Here is a 21,666-nt window from a genome sequence, read left to right as displayed (position 1 = left end):
AGATGTAGGCCTGACACAAAAACATTGGTTTAGTAGAATGGAGTAGCCAAAGCAATTGAATTACAAGTCTTTTCCCAGCTCCACTGAGCTTCCTGCAAATTCACAATGGCTTATGCCACTTAATTTACGCATCCCTAATCTCACTTTTTTTTTTTTTTTTTGAGACAGGGTTTCTCCGTGTAGCTTTGACTGTCCTGGAACTCGCTCTATAGACCAGACTGTTCTTGAACTCACAGAGATCCACATGCCTCTCTGCCTCCAGAGTACTGGGATTAAAGGCGTGCACCACCACCACCTGACTAATTTCACAGTTCTAAGACTATGAATGTGATGTGTGTTTTTAAACTCCACTATGGTTTTTATCTCATGTTCTGCATATGTTGTGTGTTCAGCATCTCAGCTGTCCTTCAGAAAAAGTAACTTTATAATCAATGTAAACGATCTACTGTTCTGTAGCTCACGGTAAATCTTCAGCTAGAGTGTAATTATGTACAAAAGGCAGTGTCTTTACAATGGAAAGACACCTAGCAACAACAGGTTAACAACAGGGTACAGACAACACAGACAGAGCTCGAAGGAATTGTGCTCAATTTAAAAAGCCAGAAAAAGCCAGGCGGTAGTGGCACACACCTTTAATCCCAGCACTCGGGAGGCAGAGCCAGGCGGATCTCTGTGAGTTCGAGGCCAGCCTGGGCTACCAAGTGAGTTCCAGGAAAGGCGCAAAGCTACACAGAGAAACCCTGTCTCGAAAAACAAAAACAAAAAAACAAACAAACAAACAAAAAAAAGCCAGAAAAAATCAAGACTGTAGTCCACGTGATAGTATTTATAGAAAACTCTAGAACATCCCAAATAGAGCTATAATAATTAAAAAGAAAGCAAATGTTGGCAGCTTCTGTTGAAGATTTATTGGTGACGACGGGTGGATTAACAAAAGGTTTGAGAAGATTTGGGGAGCCATGGACCCCAGCCCGAAGGTGAACTCACCCACCATGGGGCGGCCCCCACTACATCCATCACTAAGAAAACGACATACAAGCTTGTCTTACGAGGCATTTTATGATCTTATGGAGGCATTTTCTCAAGTGAGCCTCCCTCCTCTCCAATGGCTCTAACTTGTACTAAGTTGACAAAAAGCTAGCTGGGACAATTGACCTCTTGTCAACTTGACACACACAGATCACTGTTGAGCCACAACTTTCCCTTTCTTGTTCACCCCAAGATCATGCATTAATATCAATATCACAATAAAAACATTTTACAAACTCGAAAGGGGCTGCAGTCTTCATAAGTTCAAACACTTTAAAAACTCAGGTTCCTGAAGTGATGTTCAGGGAGCCGGTATGGGTCTGACCTCGGTCCTTTGCATGTATGCTATGGTTGTGTAGCTTGGTGTTCTTGTGGGACCTCTAACAGAGGGAGTAAGGGGTGTCTATGACTCTTTTGCCTGTGCTTGGGACCCTTTTCCTCCTACTGCTCTTTTCTGAAGAGAACCAGAGGAGTGGATCCTGGGGGAGAGGGGAAGTGTGAAGGAGGGCCTGGGAGGAGTGGGTCTGGGGGAGAGGGGAAGTGTGGAGGAGGGACTGGGAGGAGTGGGTCTAGGGGAGAGGGGAAGTGTGGAGGAGGGACTGGGAGGAGTGGGTCTAGGGGAGAGGGGAAGTGTGGAGGAGGGACTGGGAGGAGTGGGTCTAGGGGAGAGGAGAAGTGTGGAGGAGGGACTGGGAGGAGTGGATCCTGGGGGAGAGGGGAAGTGTGGAGGAGGGCCTGGGAGGAGTGGGTCTGGGGGAGAGGGGAAGTGTGGAGGAGGGACTGGGAGGAGTGGGTCTGGGGGAGAGGGGAAGTGTGGAGGAGGGACTGGGAGGAGTGGGTCTAGGGGAGAGGGGAAGTGTGGAGGAGGGACTGGGAGGAGTGGGTCTGGGGGAGAGGGGAAGTGTGGAGGAGGGACTGGGAGGAGTGGGTCTAGGGGAGAGGGGAAGTGTGGAGGAGGGCCTGGGAGGAGTGGGTCTGGGGGAGAGGGGAAGTGTGGAGGAGGGACTGGGAGGAGTGGGTCTAGGGGAGAGGGGAAGTGTGGAGGAGGGACTGGGAGGAGTGGGTCTAGGGGAGAGGGGAAGTGTGGAGGAGGGCCTGGGAGGAGTGGGTCTAGGGGAGAGGGGAAGTGTGGAGGAGGGCCTGGGAGGAGTGGGTCTGGGGGAGAGGAGAAGTGTGGAGGAGGGACTGGGAGGAGTGGGTCTAGGGGAGAGGGGAAGTGTGGAGGAGGGCTGGGAGGAGTGGGTCTGGGGGAGAGGGGAAGTGTGGAGGAGGGCCTGGGAGGAGTGGGTCTGGGGGAGAGGGGAAGTGTGAAGGACTGGGAGGAGTGGGTCTAGGGGAGAGGAGAAGTGTGGAGGAGGGACTGGGAGGAGTGGGTCTGGGGGAGAGGGGAAGTGTGGAGGAGGGACTGGGAGGAGTGGGTCTAGGGGAGAGGAGAAGTGTGGAGGAGGGACTGGGAGGAGTGGGTCTAGGGGAGAGGAGAAGTGTGGAGGAGGGACTGGGAGGAGTGGGTCTGGGGGAGAGGAGAAGTGTGAAGGACTGGGAGGAGTGGGTCTAGGGGAGAGGGGAAGTGTGAAGGAGGGCCTGGGAGGAGTGGGTCTAGGGGAGAGGGGAAGTGTGGAGGAGGGACTGGGAGGAGTGGGTCTAGGGGAGAGGGGAAGTGTGGAGGAGGGACTGGGAGGAGTGGGTCTAGGGGAGAGGGGAAGTGTGGAGGAGGGCCTGGGAGGAGTGGGTCTAGGGGAGAGGGGAAGTGTGGAGGAGGGCCTGGGAGGAGTGGGTCTGGGGGAGAGGAGAAGTGTGGAGGAGGGACTGGGAGGAGTGGGTCTGGGGGAGAGGAGAAGTGTGAAGGACTGGGAGGAGTGGGTCTAGGGGAGAGGAGAAGTGTGGAGGAGGGACTGGGAGGAGTGGGTCTGGGGGAGAGGGGAAGTGTGGAGGAGGGACTGGGAGGAGTGGGTCTAGGGGAGAGGAGAAGTGTGGAGGAGGGACTGGGAGGAGTGGGTCTAGGGGAGAGGAGAAGTGTGGAGGAGGGACTGGGAGGAGTGGGTCTGGGGGAGAGGAGAAGTGTGAAGGACTGGGAGGAGTGGGTCTAGGGGAGAGGGGAAGTGTGAAGGAGGGACTGGGAGGAGTGGGTCTAGGGGAGAGGGGAAGTGTGGAGGAGGGCCTGGGAGGAGTGGGTCTAGGGGAGAGGGGAAGTGTGGAGGAGGGCCTGGGAGGAGTGGGTCTGGGGGAGAGGGGAAGTGTGGAGGAGGGACTGGGAGGAGTGGGTCTAGGGGAGAGGAGAAGTGTGGAGGAGGGACTGGGAGGAGTGGGTCTGGGGGAGAGGGGAAGTGTGGAGGAGGGACTGGGAGGAGTGGGTCTAGGGGAGAGGAGAAGTGTGGAGGAGGGACTGGGAGGAGTGGGTCTAGGGGAGAGGAGAAGTGTGGAGGAGGGACTGGGAGGAGTGGGTCTGGGGGAGAGGAGAAGTGTGAAGGACTGGGAGGAGTGGGTCTAGGGGAGAGGGGAAGTGTGAAGGACTGGGAGGAGTGGGTCTAGGGGAGAGGGGAAGTGTGAAGGACTGGGAGGAGTGGGTCTGGGGGAGAGGAGAAGTGTGAAGGACTGGGAGGAGTGGGTCTAGGGGAGAGGAGAAGTGTGAAGGACTGGGAGGAGTGGATCCTGGGGGAGAGGGGAAGTGTGGAGGAGGGACTGGGAGGAGTGGGTCTGGGGGAGAGGAGAAGTGTGAAGGACTGGGAGGAGTGGATCCTGGGGGAGAGGAGAAGTGTGGAGGAGGGACTGGGAGGAGTGGGTCTGGGTGAGAGGGGAAGTGTGGAGGACTGGGAGGAGTGGATCCTGGGGGAGAGGAGAAGTGTGGAGGAGGGCTGGGAGGAGTGGGTCTGGGGGAGAGGGGAAGTGTGGAGGAGGGCCTGGGAGGAGTGGGTCTGGGGGAGAGGGGAAGTGTGAAGGACTGGGAGGAGTGGGTCTGGGGGAGAGGGGAAGTGTGGAGGAGGGACTGGGAGGAGTGGGTCTGGGGGAGAGGGGAAGTGTGAAGGAGGGCCTGGGAGGAGTGGGTCTGGGGGAGAGGGGAAGTGTGGAGGAGGGACTGGGAGGAGTGGGTCTGGGGGAGAGGGGAAGTGTGAAGGACTGGGAGGAGTGGAGGGAGGGGAAAGTGAGGTTGGGATGGAATATGAGAAGAATAAAAAAAAATTTAGTCTCTTTTAAAATCCAAACCCTTTTTTGAGATCAGCCTTGTCTACATAGCAAGTTCCAGAGATAGCCAAGGACCCTGTCTCAAAAAAAAAAGAGAAAAAGAAAAAAGAAAAAAAATACAAAATCTTATAAAACTCCAAATTTTCTTTAAATTTCTCAAATGTGGGCTCCTGTAAAAATAAAAAATAAGTTCATACTTCCAGAGGGAAGAACCAGGGCCCACTGACAATCTGAACAAAGCAAAACCAGACTCCGACGGTGTAAAAAGCTCAGTGTCGGGATCCACTCATGATTTCCTACCCTCTCCAGCACACAGAGCTTGTCCTCTAGGCTCTGACTCTCTCCACTGTTACCGCTGCTGTTCTTGGTGGTCATCCCGTGGTGCTGGCGTCTCCAAAAGGTTGGGGTCTCTTATTGCAACTAGGCTGCACTTTCACCAGTAGCCTCTCCTGGGCTCTCTTCAGGGACAACCTTGCCACACAGTGCCAAGACTCCACTGCTCTCCATTAATGACGTCAAAATTAGTACCACTTGGGTGACTCTTACACTACCAAGCTCAGCTGCCAGCACTAGGTAAGACCTTGGCTGCCTCTGGAACAGAGTTTCTATGTGCTGACTCTGAGGAAACACTTCCCAGAAGATTTCACCTCAGTGATGCTGGCCTCTTCTTAATTACTTCTAATTTCTCAGCTTCAGCTGACCAGCGTGGATCCTCCCAGCAAAGCAAAGATTTCACTTCATTAGTTCTAGTCTCTTGCTAATCACAGCTGATTCTTCAGCTGCAGCTGACCAGACACCATAGAATCTTAATTGAAAATACCAAATGCCCCCGAAGTTTAAATTTAAATTTCCCTCTAAAACTTCACAAGTCTGGCCTGCATTGTCTGTATTGCCCTCAACATCTGATCTTCCAAACTCCCACAGAACAGCCCAACACTCAATGGCTTTTCTAGCTCACAGTTCCAAAGTCCTTCCACAATCCTCGCAAAACCATGATCAGGTCTGTCACAGCAATACCCCATAATCTTGGCACCAATTTCTGGCTTAGTCAGGGTTGCATCTTACCTCTGACCGTCAAGACAGGACTTTCAATGACTGCCTTCAAAATATCAGGTTGTAAAAAATTTTATATATATTATATATATACACATATATAATATATAGATATAAACATTAGCTTTTGAAAATACAAAGGCTGAGGGTATAGCCCTATAGCAAAGCACATGCCTAGTATGTACAAGACCCTGTGTTCAAGCCCTAGAACCAGAAAATACAACAAACTCCAAAATACCACCCAGTGACGCTGGCTTTAGTTTCTACACGAGATTTCTCATAGATTCATCCCATTGTGTTTCACAAAGAGCGATCACCGACATGAACCTGGAGATGCACAGCTGAAACCCCAGCACCCAGGTGCTGAGGTAGGAGAGCTGTTAGCTCAAGGCCAACCTGGGCTACATAATAAGATCCTGTCCCCACCCCCACCCCAGAAAAAAGCACAAAATGAGCCGGTTGGTGGTGCATCCTTAATCCCAGCAGCAGCAGGCTGGAGGCAGAGGCAGGCGGAATTGAGGTTTCCAAAGACCGGCACCATTCACAGCTCTGTCTTTTACTTGCTGATCAGGATGATGCGACCTGGAAGTATGCTGTGTGGCTTTTGTTCTCTGCCATAGGGTAAGCCCTCTGAAACTGTGAGCCAGTTAATCCCAGCACTCGGGAGGCAGAGTCAGGTGGATCTCTGAGAGTTCAAGGTCAGCCTAGTCTACAGAGCAAGATCCAGGATAGGCACCAAAATTGCACAGAGAATCCCTGTCTCGAAAAACCAAATAACAACAACAAAAAAGAAAAGTAACTAGGGGTTGGGGATTTAGCTCAGTGGTAGAGCGCTTGCCTGGCAAGCACAAGGTCCTGGGTTCAGTCCTCAGCTCTGGAAAAAAAAAAAAAAAAAGAAAAGTAACTAAGGGCCAGGAGGTGGTGGCGTATGCCTTTAATCCCAGCACTCGGGAGGCAGAGGCAGGTGGACATCTCCGAGTTTGAGGCCAGCCTGGTCTACAGAGAGAGTTCTAGGACAACCAGGGCTACACAGAGAAACCCTGTCTCAAACAAACAAAAGCAGAAAATTGGCTGATGAGATGCCCCAGTTGGTAAAGCTCTGCTGAAGACTGATGAGTTCCATCCCCAGAACCATATGGTAGAAGGAAAAAACAGATTCCTGTAAGTTGTCCTCTGACCTCCACAAGAATGCTGTGACATGTACACATACACACCCACCCCAAAACATAGTAAAAAGAAAAATGGCGTGGCTGTCAGGATTAGTGGCTCTCCAGTAACGGTTTTGATGTGGGGAGTTGGGAAGCATCTCGCTGTCTGGTTCAGAGAACAAGCCACACATGCCATTCTGTGTTGCCTCCTGTACCAAAGTGAGAGGGAGCTCTGGGGTGTGTCTTCAACTTGCCTCCCCCAGTGATGCAATGTGATGATGATATCTCTGTTGCAAGGCCAGGCGATGTCGCAAGGCATTGTGATGGGAGAGAGAACGTGGCCTTGCCTGACTGCTTGTGCTGACCCTGCATGCTGCTTCAGGAAGTCCCTCCAAGGCTGGAGACACCTGACCACAAACCAGACCTGGACACTGCCACTCCGGCAGGCTGAAATGTTCAGACTATTAAGAAAGGCCTGCTGCTGCTGCTGCTGCTGCTGCTGCTGCCGCCTTCCTGTCAAGCCTTTCAACCCAGCATCATGCTTGAGGACAGGATGAAGACCTGTACTGAGCAGATATGAGGCCTCCCATTCATCCCCAGGAAGGAAAAGGAAGGAAGAGCATGGGAGAGAGGCCTGTGCTTTCTGACTGGAGCCAGAGAAAGGCTTTAATGGAGACAAGCCTCCCATGAAGGGCTGGGTTTCATAACCACCCCCACCCTGCGGTGTGTTGCAATCAGCATCACAACTCAAACCTCCTTTTCCCAGATACAGACACCGAAAAGATTCAGTTAGCCAAAAAAAAAAAAAAAAAAAAAAAACAAACCACAAGCAGTATTTCCCCTAACTGAGGTTTCGAAGGCATTTTTACCCCTTTATCTCATTATCTATGTCTGGCGTGGACAGTGAAACAATTTTCAGCTTGAAGAGAACTCCCAGCACTTTTTGTTTTTAGAATCATGGTCTCCCTGTATGGTCTTGCAGGGCTGTGGACAGCAAGCGGGCCTCAAACTCATAGAGGTCCACCTGCCCCAGCCTCCTGAGCGCAGGGAAGAGAGGCGCGCATCTCATTCTGTAAGGGGCCACACTGAGCTAGTCTCTACACAAAGGGATAACCAGTTAAGCCCACTCAAGTCCAGGAAACTGGGAAACAGAGAAGTCGCAGCAGATTCCCTACTGTGGAACTGTGGTTTTGCCCAGACTGGTTTCCTTTTAGCCAAATGCATAACGAACTACATTGTCCTGAAAGGCTGACACGGCAAAGCAAACGTTTTAGGCGGAGTCCCCTGTCTTTTGGTATTTTTAGGTGGAAAAAAAAAGAACAACCAGGTCTTTCCAAATGACACACCCCAAAAAGTTCGCCTTCTACAGCTTTTTTGAATGAGGAACTGGGTTTATCTGAATGTCCCTCCCTCCTCCACTCACCCCCAGCACCTCTTACCTCTTTAAATAAGAAAGGGACAAAGTTAGTTAGTGGCGAGTTTCATTTGAGTCATTTTTCCTCCAGTGTGAACTGCTGTCACATCAAAAACTACTCTGTGACTCCCTGGGTCCCTCGCAGTAAAACCACTCTTTGTAACTACTCTTTTTTGGGGGGCTTGGGGAGGGAAGAAGGGTTGGTTTTTCAAGACAGGGAGGGTTTCTCTATGTAGTCCTGGCTGTCCTGGAATTTACTCTGTAGACCAGGCTGGCCTCAAACGCAGAGATTCGCCAGGCTCTGCCTCTTAAGTGCTGGGATTAAAGGCGTGTGCCTCCACTGCCTGGCTGTAACTACTCTATGTCATTGTAAAGACACCGCTTGACCCGCTGTTCACCGTTAACTTTAATCCCAGAAAACTGCTTCTTGAAAGAACCAAAGCAGTTAATTCTGAGAAGTTGGGGGGGGGGGGGGTCATGTGACCAGCAGTTAGTCAGAACACTGACAGACTGGAAGCAATCTGCACACTGGCAGTCTATCAGCCTAAGGTTTAAAACTCCTCATGGGAAGGAGGGCGTGACTGTTATGCTCTGTACCTACTGCATTATTTGCACTCAGCAAGCATGAGCACATCTTAATATTCTCCATATGTGGGAGGTTCCTGAAGAATTAGGGAGTGAGTGTATATCTCAGTGGGTATAACTTATGTGCAGCAATTCCTGGATCCAATCCCCAGCGCCCACAACCCAACCCAACCCAACCAAAAAAAAAAAAGCAAGGTAGCAGCATTTCAGTGGCTGAGGAAAGATCACTTGGGCACCAGTGCTGGCCAACCATGTCAACATCCCAACTGAGTCTTGATCTAGTACAGATCCTCAACTGCCTGCAGAAGCAGGAATCCACACCTGCCGGGGGAGCCTTTGCTACAGTGCGACTGCTGATGTGCGCTCCCTTAATGGACCTCACTGCTGGCTCCATGCCCAGGGCCACCTCCGAGGTCCCAACACTTACTACAAGTTGATCTTCAGCACACCACTTTCTCACTACCTCAGGTCACTGGGTTCTTTCCCTGTCTTTAGCACCCCCGTCTTCCTCAAAGAACTCAAGAACTCGGCGTGACCTCCAGCTCTCAAGCCTTCAGAGACAGCACCACTGTGAGGCAAGAGCATTGGGGACACACGAAGCCGATGCGTGTGTATCAGGTGGTCTGCTGGGTGTGCCTCACACCCTTGTGACAGTGGCGTTTCCAAACTCCTCTCAGCCAGACCGGCTTTCCTCATTTGGGCCTCCTCTCCACAAGCCTGCCTTTCAGTCCTGAAAAACACGGGCCTTAGATGCCCGGTAACTTACGGCAATGGTGGTGACGGTGGTGGGTATCTGGGACCTCAGGCCAACTGCCTGCCGAACCTCCTAGCTTCTCTGCCAAAACGTGCTGCTGCCATCCCGAGAGCTTGGATTGAAGCCACCCAGGGGAGCCTGACCTGGATGGCCGATCACTTCACAGCTCCCTACAGGCCAGGCTACCCACACCCACCTGCGCTTTTCTGGCTACCTTAGTATTTTAGCTCGAGTACCATGTGCTAACGCAGGTGGGAAAGGTCAACAGAGAAAGACTAATTAATGGGATTAAAACACATTTTAACAAGAAGCAACTGGGTGGTTTTTTTTTCTTTCTTGTGTTTTTTAAGACCATAGCTTCTATTTAAATTGTATTCATTATCTCCAAGATGAAAAAGTTAGGCAGGGAAACACCAAAGTTCGGGGTTTTGTTTTGCTGGGATGTTGGGGATTGAATCCAGGGCCTTACACAGTGGTGTTATTTTTCCGAACCCTAGCGTCTGCCCTACCCACCCTCCTAACTGAGCTAGTAGCAAGAATGAAATAGTAACTAGGGGAATATTCTGGAGAGAGTTTTCCAAACACAGCAACCTAGAAGGCAAAAACAAACAAGAAACTTGGAAGACAGTTTTGCATTCTCTAGGAAGATACAGCCCTAAAGGGCTGGAGGATGGGAATCCCCCCCCCCAAAAAAAGACTCCACAGCAGCCATGTGACTTTCAGGTTTAAATGTTTGGTCCCTCTGGGTGTCCTCTGACACCACGTCAGCCTTCAGCAGGCGATTTGATGTTCCCTCAATGCTAAGGAGCAAGGCTCCAAACAGCCAGCTGTGTACAAATCGTTTAAAAGGAGAAATACCCCTCTGAATTAGATGGGATTCTGTTTCTGGAGATGTAGAGAGAGGAAACTGTCTGGAGAAGATGTCAGCCCTTCGGGGTTTTGTTTTAGCCTTAAGCTTCCTGTCCTTGAGAAGGGAAGAAAAAAGGAAACTGTTTTTCCTGGCGAGGACTGGTCCTTAATAGACAACTTTCTTTCCAACTGGATGACCATCTGTTCCCTTGGAATCTGAAGTTAGAAGTGTCTTGGAACTTGACCCAGACCCAACACCTGCTGCAGATTCCTGGGGTACGTTTTTCCCCAGCAGCCACAGGCTCTGAGAGTACCCCACCCAGATCCCTCTTGGGGCTTGTCTTCTTAATAGGGCTGAGCTGGGGGTGTAGTCAGTGGTAGAATACTGACCTCACCTGTGAAAGGCCCTGGGACGAGAGAGAGAGAGAGAGAGAGAGAGAGAGAGAGAGAGAGACAGAGAGACAGAGAGACAGAGAGACAGAGAGACAGAGAGACAGAGAGACAGAGACAGACAGAGACAGACAGAGACAGAGACAGAGACAGAGAGACAGAGAGACAGAACTAATATGGACAAGTGTCGTTAAAGAAGGAGAAACACAGAAAAAGCAGAGAGAAGACTGGTAAAGCCAGGCAGACATGGAGTAGAACTTGAAAGCATTAAGCAAGGACCCTTCCCTGAAGCCTGCCTGGGTCCCTACCTCCAAAGCCAGCCCTTCTTCTCACAGAGTTCTGCACAGCAGCCACAAGCCCCAAGCCGCCATCCTCCCCATTCTCCTGAGAACAAAGACCGTTCTCTCCCTTTCTCTTGGCAGCATTCTGGACTGTGGCTTTACAGAATGGGTGGTGAGATAGAGCAGCCACAGTGACCGGACACTGGAGCCAATGTCTGTCACCCCAGCCCTCGGGAGACCAAGGGAGGAGGACCTCAAATACAAGGCGAGCCTAGGATACAAACAACAGCAACAAAACGAGAACCAAGGGCCAGACAGACGGCACTTGCTGCTCTTACAAAGGACCCAGGTTCAGTTCCCGGCACACACCTGGCAGCTCTTGACCATCCGTAACTCGAGTTCCCTCTTCTGGCTCTATGGGCTCCAGGCACATGGGTGGTACACATACACACTTGCAAGCAAAACACCTCCACACATAAAAAATAAGTCTTAAAAAGAGAGAGAGAGTGGCAGAACACCTCAGCCGTCATGAGCTTCCGTAAATGATGGGTTCTCGGATTCCAGGTTTTAGAAATGCTTTAGGGCTGCTTAGATGGCTCAGAAAGGTAATGAAACTTTCGACCAGACCTGATGACCTGAGCTTAACCCCCAGTACCCCCACAAAGGTGGAAAGGAGAGAACCACTTCCTCCAAGTTGCTTTCTGAGGCTGGCACAGTGCTGTGGCACACGCACACACACACACACACACACAGTCACACACACACACACCCCACCCCACATAAACACATACAGTAAAGAAGGCAAGAAGAAGAAATTGGCCAAGGCAGGAATTCTCTCAGATCTTTGATTTGCTTCCTACCCGATGCAGGAACCAGAAGCGAGCAGCCGAGCGTGCAGGTGAAAGCAGTCATTTCCTCAGGAGGAACTTGCCCTCAGCTCACTCTCTCCTGGCTCTCTTGAGCCTCATTCAAGCATCCCAAGCCGGGTGGCTGGAAGTCCTCACTCCTCTATGGCACTGCAAGGCTACTGTATAACATAAAGGCAGATACTGCCTCCAAATTTGAGGTGTAAGCCCCTGGGGAAGCAAGTACTGCTGCCCTCAAGTAACTTGATCCCTCAAGGATAAACAGTTGTTTTAAGCACCTAGCTACAGTCACTGAGAAACCCCTGCTCTAACCAGGGCTAGAACAGGATCTGCCTGAGTTCCCTTACTGGGAAACAGTGATGGCCAAACTTGTAGGCAATATAGGGACAGTGTGTCACTACATTCTCCTTCGAAGCCAGACTGGCCAGTAAGCTGGGCAGAGGAACATTGACCCAAGCTATGTCCTGAAATCAGAGTCCTTAGACCAGAAGTTCTCCCTGTCACAGGGATCGCCTAAGAACACTGGAAAATGCAGAAATTTGCATTATGATTCATAACAGTAGCAAAATCACAGTTATGAAATAGCAACAAAAATAAATTTATGGCTAGGAGTCACCCCAACATGAGGAACTATATATTCAAGGGTCGAAGCATTTGGAAGGCTGAGAACCACTGCCTTAGACCCATGTTCCCAGCTGCTTACCATCCTTGATCCTCCCTAGTATGTCCTACAGACTGAGATCTTAAAGGGTGATTGATAAAACTGCCCTCTGGAGCGGGCAGCATGGAGGCCAGAAATCTCAGTGATGAAGCTGTCGTATTTGGAGGTTAGTCTTGCTTTGGTTTCTGTTTCTCTGGTTGGTTCTTGTTGTTTAAATTATGTGTATGCACGAGTGTCGTGGGCAGATGTATGCACGTGAATGCAGTGGTCCTTGGGGGTCAGAAGAGAGTGACAGAGTCCCTAAAGCAGAAGTTTCAGGTGCTTGTGAGCCCCCCAACACAGGGGCTAAGAACTAAAGTGGGGTCCTCTGCAACAGCAGCAGCCTGTGTTCTTCACTGCTCGAGGCCATTTGCCCAGACCGTTTTTTTCTGTTTTTGAGATGGGGTCTCATATAGCATGCTCTCAGTCACCTTCCCCCAGAACAACTGTGCCTGAACAGCAGATTCGGTTCAGGTTTGCAACACCAATATGCGGGCCATCGGAGCTACGCACTCTCTCAAAAGTCAAAGCTGGGATGTCCAAACCACAGCTGAGGGGGAGAACCAGACCACACGCCCAGAGAGCTGTAATGAGAGAGTTTCCACAGGTACCTGTCTCTGCGTGTTTTCCGAGGCTTCATTCACAACAGGAGCAACACAGACAGTCCCCAGATGGGCTAGGACCCATGGAGCCTATCAGCAGCCATACAGTTCCAAGGAAGAGCGTATTGCTTTTCTCCAACAGTGAACTTGAACAGAGGCTGCCTGACCCACATCGCCTTAAACGTCTACCCTCCCGCCCTTACCGAAAACAGTATGCGAAGCTCTAACGAATGGAATAAGGCAACAACTACACATGACAGATGGTGAGTCTCAAATGTCCCAACAGGCCAGGTGTGCTGCTACGCCTGTAGCCCCAGCCACTCAGCCACTCCTCAGCCACTTGGCTGAGGAGTCAGCAAGTGGATTAAGTGTAAGCTTTCAGCCTGGGCAACGCAGGGAGACCTCATCTCAAAAATAGGTAAGTGAGCTAGGCATGGTGGTGCCCACCGGCTGCCCCACCACTGAGGAGGCTGAGGCAGGGGAATGGAGAGTTCAAGGCCACAGCAGGATTATATAGAGAGACCCTGTCTCAAAACACTAAAAATTAAGACAGGCCGACAGACAGACAGACACGCACACACAGGTCTCGTGCTAAGGGAAAGGAAGAAGCTAATGTCAAAAGGTTCCATTTGTGTCACACCTTCTTCTGGCTAGGCATTGGAGAGGACAGCACATTCACTAGCAGGCCGTGGGTCCAGGGACTGTCTCCTCGACTGGTCACAGCAGCAAAGACACAGTTGTCTTCATTTGCCGTAACACATGGGTGAGAGCGCTTCCCACGGTGACTGCTACAGTATGTGAAGAATACTTTAAAGTGCAAAGGGCAAGGAAGCAAAAGGAAAAAAAAAATACTAAGGAACACAAGCAAGGCTGGCCAGAAGGGTGAGGGCAGGGGTCTCTTGATGGTGTGAGAAAGCAGAAAAAAACCCATCTCGGAAAGCCTGAGCCCCAGGCTGGGCAGCAAAGCAAACTCATGATGCTTGCGTCTAGGCTCCCTGGACATCCTGGCCAACACCGGAGCTGCTCCATGGACCAGACGCCTCCAAATACCACAAATGCTAACAGCTGTCGGTCCAGTAGGAGGTTCTGGAACTATCCGGAATCACTGCTATGAAGCATGAAAGATGCAAGAAAGATGGGATGTCTAGTCCTGTCCAGGGAAGAAATACAGTCATTTTCTCCCCAGCACCCAATCAAACATGAGTACAAGCAGGAGGGCTTGCAATCCACAGCAGGCCCTTCCTCCTCCATTCCTGACGACCCCAGGGGCCAGCAACACAGGCATACATACACAGGGCAGAGGAAGGGGGGGGGCATTGACAACAGGGACTAGAGAGTTGAGGGAGGAGGCTGAGGCTGTGAAAGAAAAGACCTGGACTTGGATGTCGGTTCTGCTGCTAGTTTCTAATGACTCTCAGGGATTGCTATAAAAATAGAAAACACAGAGCACGTGTTTCCACCTCAGTTCCAGGGACTTCAGCTGCCCAGGATCCCACAGGAAGATTTCCACGTCATTCAGATTCTCCTGTCTCCCAAAATATATTCCCAAAGCCAGCCTAGGACCGAGAAGGAACCTTTCCACACTATAAGAAGTTCCAGATCTGAGGAGTGCAGGAGGGTGCCATCACAGCTGGTTTATGCTGTGTGCTGGGGAGTGAACCCCAGGGCTTGTGCATGCCAAGCAAGTACTCTACCAACTGAGTTACATTCCCAGCCCCTGATCATCTTTTAAACTAAAAGAAAAGCTGGGCTTAGTGCCTCGTGTCTATAATTCCAGCATCCCAGAAGCCGGGGCAGGAGAACCTCGAGTTCAAGGCCAGTCTGGGCCACATAGTGAATTTCTACATAGCAACATAGCAAACCTTGCTTCAAAAAGTCAAATTAAAAAGCAAACAAAACCACAATGACTACTGAGTGTGGTGACACATGATTTTAATCTCAGTACCTCTGGAAGCAGAGACAGGCAGATATCTGAGGCCAGCCAGGGTTACATAGTAAGACCCTGTCTCAAAAAAAAAAAAAAAAAATTGCCTCCAGAAATGCAAATCTCTATGTATGTATGTGTGTGTGTGCAGGTGTGTTCAGTGCGTTGCAGGTGTGTCCAGTGTGTTGTAGGTGTGTTGTGTGTGTGCACATGTGTGCAGGTGTGTTCAGTGTGTTGCAGGTGTGTTCAGTATGTGTGCAGGTGTGTTCAGTGTGTTGCAGGTGTGTCCAGTGTGTGTGCAGGTGTGTTCAGTGTGTTGTGTGTGTGCACATGTGTGCAGGTGCAGTTGTTTATGGAGGTGGAGATGTCAGATAGCCAACTACCACTCTCCATCTTACAAGGTCTCTCGCTGAACCTGGAGCTAGGCTGGTGGCAAGCAGGAAGTAGCCTTCCTCCTGTCTCCACCCCTCCACAGCACTGGGATTATCTGGCAGTCACCACCACCAGCTATTTAGGAAACTATGATGGGTGCTGGGGATCCAAACTCAGGTCCTCAGGCTTGTACCACAATCTCTCTCTACCCACTGGGCCAGCTCCCCACCCCGCTTCACCTCCCTGTTAAGTTTGATCTTTACTCACTGAGCCATTGCCCCACCCCGCCTCCCCCACTAAGTTTTACTTTTGATGAAAAGATTTGTTTATCTCTGAATTGTCATCGTAAGAATTAACATTACAGAAAAATGCAAAATGTAGTTCTGGTATAAAATGAGTGAAATTGTCCTGACTGACAATTCAATTCTAATTTCAAGCAAATAAACTCTTCCAGATGGTGCTGAAGATTCAGTTTGTGTTTTGGTCACCTCCCTTGGTTCTCTTGTTACCAGCAGCTAGCCATGAGCTGTGAGGTCTAAATCTAAATATGGACCGATTTAAGGTAGTTCTGAGTCTTTGTGATGGCCAGGGGCTCTGAATTGGCCTTTTCCTCCGTATGTGAGAAAGTAGAGACCTCCCCGTGTTTCCTCAAGTTTGTACAGCTTTCTTTTTGCCTCCCAGGCTGTCCCCAGAGCAGCCTGAGTGGAATCCAGGGACCACCTCCTCCTCCTCCCTACGTGTCTTCAGTCTCGTCTATCCCCTGCCTGCTGAAGCAGCTTGCTGGAATACAAGCTCAGCCTGTCCTGGGACTGGCCAGCGGCAGAGCTGCCCGCCACTGACCATTCTGTGCAGCCCTGACAATGTGCTCGCTCTAAGACAAACAACTTATTCTTACTGGAAACAATCCCTGCCATCACGTGCCCCCAACAGCCCTTTATCCACATCAGCCGTCTCCTGAGATCCGACTTCCACAAAACCTCAGAGACCTTTCTGATCACAAGTGGGTGCTTACAAATGTGTTTGCAGAATCGGTACACTAACAAATCATTTCCCCTCTGCTTAGTTTTGTTTTTGTTTTAAATACTAGAATCTTTTATAAGCAAAGAGATGGGTAACTCTTCTGCTTGTCTTCAAGATCATTCTATTCTGAGATCTACCTAGTGAATCCACAACTCTAACTTGAGAAGAAAAGGAGTGTTCTAAAGCAACCTGGCGGGGGGTGGGGTGGGGGGTAGGGGTGGGGGTTAGTTTAAAAAACTATGATGCTGAAGAGGATAGTTGGGACAAAACTTACCTACCTACGTCAGAACACCAACCAGTCAAACCTCTCAGCTAATCCTTCATCTAAAACATTTTAGAATCCTTCATGCACCCCAGAACATGCAATATGGATCTAATTAGGTTCAGCTGCCTTATGTTAGTAATAAAATTGAAAGAGAGAGAGATGGGGGTAGGGGCTTTGTTCATCCTCTCCTGTGGCCTGGATTGCAAACTCCCAAATTTTGCGCATCTTCAAGGCTCACACAGAACAGCACACTCTTAAATGGCCCGGCGTGGCTGGTAGCCGGCACAGTTCTCAGACTTTGCAAGGATTTGTAGAGGGAGGGTCTAGAAGAAATTTGCACAAGGGCTGGAGCCCAGCGCCCCAACTCACCCACCCCTCCGGCCCGCGCGCTCCAGGACTTACACCAGAGCAGATGGACAGGGCATCTGGTTCCAGGGACAGTTGTACTGAGCCTGAATAAAACTCTCGCTTCCTTCCTGAACTGTGCAGCTCACGTTCTTATTCACGATGTAGGCGCACCAGTTCCTGGGGTTGAAAGAGAAGGGCTGGGTAAACTTGGAGAACAATGAGGCACGGGAGAGGGGGCGGGGGGGGGAGCACGGACGGATGGACAGATGGACGGACAGATGGACGGACGAGCTGACCCAGCAAGTTGAGGGTCACCCGGTCCGAAGGCAGGAGCGTGCCAAAGCCGCCACCCCAGGATGCCTCTTGCATCTTTGGAGTATTAAAGAAGAGCCCCCACACCCCCCCCCCCCGAGGACTCCAGGACGTGTTGAGGTTCAGCAGGGCACCACCCCACTGCCCCGGTCCGCTTCAGGATGCTCAGGGCGCCTGGTGGGGAGCACATGGTCATCCCCGGGTGGTGACGCCCCAAAAATCCTTAGGGATCTCTCTGTTGCTGCCCGTCGCCATTGGCTGGGCAGCTCCGGAGCGTGCAGGCGAATTCGGAAGGGACCGGCAAGGACGCGGGATTCTGGGGCTGGAGGCGAGCAGAAGGGGCGCGCACTTACTTGTTCCTGGCGCTGGGCCGCGCGTGGTACCCAGGCTGCGAGCTCGCGTGGCACAGCCCCGCGCCGCCCAGGGCCAGCAGGGCCAGCAGGGCCGGCGCCCAGCGGCAGGGCGCGCGGGGTCGGGGCGGGGTCGCCTGCCACATCTTGCGCCCTACGAGGTTGCAGGCTGCGGGGCAGCGGAACGGGCAGCGGGCTCGGGCGCTTGGCGGGCCCTCCGGCTCTTGGCCCCCACGCCTCCGCACTGGCCGCTCCGGTCCCTCAATGACGCACAGGTCCCCCCGGGTGCCGCCCTCTTTATTTCACTTCCCTCTCCGAAACGTGACTCTCCCGGCACCGTCTCTCGGCCCTTCGACTCTCCGCAGGGGGTTCGGGGGAAAGAGCCAAAGGGTTAGGCACCGGGTTCTCGGTTACAGAATTTCCAATTACTTATTCCTTTGGTCCCTTCCCAGCCGCCAGCGGCTCCGCCTCTCACCTTCCAAGCCAGGCGCCCCAAGCCCCTCCGGAAGTGCAGCGAGCGTTGGACGGTCCCAACCTAGACCCCCCGGGGCCTCCCTCCGGCAAAGAGCCCAGGATGGCTCCATCAGTTCCCCCGGGGGACCTAGGCAGGGGGCTCGGCTTGGATTTCTTCCTCTGAGGCCACATCGCCACCTCCCCAACATCCATTAAGGACTTGGGAGATAGTTAAGCGCGCCCGAGCTCTCCCGGGTGCAGCCAGTGCGCGCCTTGAACTTTCCAGAGGTTCCAGCTGCAGCCGGACAGTGGCCTCCGGAGCTGGTCTCTCTGCAGCAGCGAACTGTCACGTGCTACTCTAGTCCTGCTCGGACGTTTCTCTTTCTGTCAGTATTAAAGGCAGATGGTTCAGTCTGTGAAAAAAAGCTGTGCAGACAAGAAGACGTGAGTTCGGATCCCCAGGCACTCACACAAAAAAGATAGGCAGTGTGTTCACAAATCTTTAATCCCAGCGCTAGGGAGGTGGAGACAGGGGGATCCCGGGACTGCAGGCTCACTGACAGATCCTGTCTCAAAAATATAAGACAGCAATTGACTAGAGGAAACCACACGCACGCGCGCGCGCGCACACACACACACACACACACACACACACACACACACACACACACACACTCACGCACACACACACACACACACACTCACGCATGTGTGGGTGAACATATTTTTTTATTATCATGCTAGTGTCTTGTCTTTGAATAATTCACACACTGCTGGTGCTTTCCTCCCTCCCTCCTACCCCTCCCTCCCTTCCTCCCTCCCTCCCTCCCTCCCTCCCTCCCTCCCTCCTTCTTGTTTTCTGCCTATTCAAAAGTTAGGGGAGTCTCTGTCAGCCAATTTCTTTTTAGCTTGAAGTAACTACCCAGAAGACTGTGAGACAAGGTCAGCTGCAGCAGGGTGTGGTAGTCCACTTGGGAAGCTGGGGCAGGAGAGAGAATCACCTCAAGAGGCTAGCCTGAGCTGAGCCAGGCAGATCTCTGTGAGTTCGAGGCCAGCCTGGTCTTACAGAGCGAGTTCCAGGACAGGCACCAAAACTACACAGAGAAACCCTGTCTCGAAAAACCAAAAAAAAAAAAAAAAAAGAGGCTAGCCTGGGCTACATATGCACCACTAAGGTGTGGTATTCTAGGGGGTGTAGAGGGAGCTATTCCTTTGAGATGAGTTGCTGCTCCTATGAGCCCTGGTTGGCAGGCTGACTAGGTTCAGCGGGGCCAGTACCTGTGAGCTAACAGGGCACTGTTGACTTTGAGGGACAGGGAAGCTCGGCTATGTTTTGACATAACTAAAGGAAGCCACTGGTTGTTTTGTTTCTCATATGCTTTGCTTTGATGGCTTTGTTGGGTCTTTTGATTTGCAAATTGAAGAAAGAAAATTCCCAAAGTAGAAAATTGTACCATGTGAGGACATAATCTGTTCCTGAACTTTCGAAGTGGAAGATTATGCAAATAATGGACTGAAGTCATCCCAGCCTTCAAAAGAACCCGCTGGGGGAGAAATAACAGAGATAAAAGGCTGTCCTTTGTAACCCGAGCTATGCCTTTCTGTGTGACTTCTCTGTCACTCCTGTTCTAACCTCCATTTTGTCCATTGAGTGTCATAGGGAAGACATAGAAGTCTAGAAATGGAAACTGAGTAGGAGACACCCCACAAATTATGTCCATCTACAACTTCCTTTCTTGTAAAAAAAATTAAGAATTAATTTTTAATTCTTAAAAAATTAAGAATTAATATACTTATGTGTATGTGTGTTTGTTTAGATTTGTTCATATGAGTGTGGTAACTGAGGAAGCAAGTCATGAGGGCATCAGAGCCCCTGGAGCTGGAGTTACAGGCCACTGGGAGCCTCAAGATGTGGGTGCTAGGAGTCATGCTCAGGTCCTCTGCTCTTAATCATGGGGCCAACTCTCCAGCCCCGACTTTTTTAAGTGTGTGTGTGTGTGTGTGTGTGTGTGTGTGTGTGTGTAGAGTTACTCAGGTTATATGCCATTTTATGCCAGGGTCTTGAGCACTCAAAGATTTTAGCAACCACAAGGGTAGCGGAAGCAACCCCCAAGACCATCAAAAATGATGCTTCTCAGTAGATACGCTTTATTCTGAGCACCAGTTGTATGATAGTCTTTTTGTTTGGTTGGTTTGGTTTTTGGGATTGAGTCTGACTCTGAAGCTCAGGTCATCTTTGAACTCACAACTTCAACTTCTACCACTGGAGTTATAGGTGTGTGGCGCCACACCTGGCTATCGTGGGGTCATGCTAAGTATTGTGAAAAACCTACTGGTCTCCATGAGGAAGTCCAAAGTGCCATGGTCTTGTCTTCACAAGGGCTTCCAGGCAGTCCCCGTGCTCTGAAGGGAGTGAGTACCCTGTGCACACAGTCAACTAGCAAGCCAGTGTTTACCACTCAAGCTTCTCCAGACAGACACCCTGAACACTTGGCATAGGACTTCTCCAAGAAGACTCAGCACTCAACAGGTTACCAAGGGCCAGTTTCCTTTCTCTTTCAGTCAGACAAGAGGATGATGCCACAAACTCAGGAGCCAAAGGACCTTCCACAGGAAACAGCTTTGTACGGAGGGAGGGTTTAAGCACAGTAAGAAACAAAGCAGTCGGGCAGGTCATCTGCAGAGGCAATAACATAATATAGTGGGCAGGATACTGCAAGTTTGGATTCTGGCACTCTCTGCCAATGACCCTGAGCCCTCCAAGCCGTTTGCTGTAACAGCATGATGGAATTCGAATTTCTCTTGAGTTTAACATGCAAGTACCCCATAGTCTCCTGCACCTTTGATTGGTGTGATCAGTTCACCCAAAGCAAAAAGCTAGAATGAATTTTCTTTTGTCGTAGTGAGTGAGGTTGGGCCTCATACATGGGAAGCAAGCACGCCACCAGTTGTATCCCCAGCCCTAAAAAATCAAACATGAAACAGTTTTACAAAACCCATTCTTGCCTGAGAGTTCCACTCAGTGGCAGAACACTTCCATAGCAGGCCCAAGGCCCTGGGTTCCACCCATAGTACCCCCCAAAAATTCTTTTAAATCAATTTCTTCATCTACTTGTCATCTACGGTCATGACACAAGATGCTTGTCATTTATCTCAGAAGAGCGGACAGGACCACTGCACTCATCAGCTCCCAACAGCAGCTGTGGTTGCCTGCACAAAATCTGCCCAAGTTCAAGCCAGTCAACATTCCAGCATGGAGTAGGAAGAGGTGCATGAACCCCACCCCTAGCTGAGGAACTGTTGACAGCCGGTGGCTTCTGGGAGGAGAGTCAGTTTTGTCTACGGGTGTGGTCCCTGTAGGATGAAAGATCCGAGAATATACGGGCAGCCCAAACTGGACCTGGTGGATCATTTTTAAAAAAGAGGGTATCAGGCAGTGGTGTGCACGCCTTTAATCCCAGCATTCAGGAAGGAGAGGCAGGCAGATTTCTGAGTTTGAGGCCAGCCTAGTCTACAGCGTGATTTCTGGGACAGCCAGGGATGCATGGAGAAACCCTGTCTCAAAATAAATAAGGAGAGAGAGAGAGAGAGAGAGAGAGAGAGAGAGAGAGAGAGAGAGAAGAAGGAAAGAAGGAAGGAAGGAGCTAGGTGGTGGTGTTGCACGCTGTTAATCCCAGCACTTGGCAGAGGCAGGTGGATCTCAGTGAGTTCCAGGCCAGCCTGTTCTACAAAGTGTGTTCCAGGACAACTAGGGCTATTAGACAGAGAAAC

At 51.0% G+C, this 21,666-nt stretch overlaps 1 protein-coding gene across 3 annotated transcripts in view; it reads right to left on the bottom strand.

The window, feature by feature from the left end:
* Emilin2 (elastin microfibril interfacer 2) overlaps positions 1-18,151 on the bottom strand; it is a 62,154-nt gene extending 44,003 nt beyond the window's left edge. Inside the window, exons 1-2 of one of the 3 annotated variants that reach the window (XM_052750095.1) lie at positions 17,446-18,151; positions 16,835-16,957 (exon numbers count right to left, since the gene is read on the bottom strand). In XM_052750095.1, coding sequence (XP_052606055.1) covers positions 16,835-16,957; positions 17,446-17,588 — 266 coding nt within the window. In that variant the 5' untranslated portion in view covers positions 17,589-18,151. Of the gene's footprint in view, positions 1-16,834; positions 16,958-17,076; positions 17,160-17,445 lie in introns of those variants that run through there. The other 2 variants (XM_052750094.1, XM_052750096.1) reach the window with 2 other exon arrangements.
* Positions 18,152-21,666: the final 3,515 nt, after the last annotated feature.

The sequence above is a fragment of the Peromyscus californicus genome, unplaced genomic scaffold (genome assembly GCF_007827085.1).
Source record: "Peromyscus californicus insignis strain IS unplaced genomic scaffold, ASM782708v3 Scaffold_21__1_contigs__length_65335640, whole genome shotgun sequence".
In the NCBI taxonomy this organism is placed as follows: Eukaryota; Metazoa; Chordata; class Mammalia; order Rodentia; family Cricetidae; genus Peromyscus; species Peromyscus californicus.
Note: the sequence above shows the minus strand (reverse complement) of the source record. Positions and strands in the feature narration are given on the sequence as shown.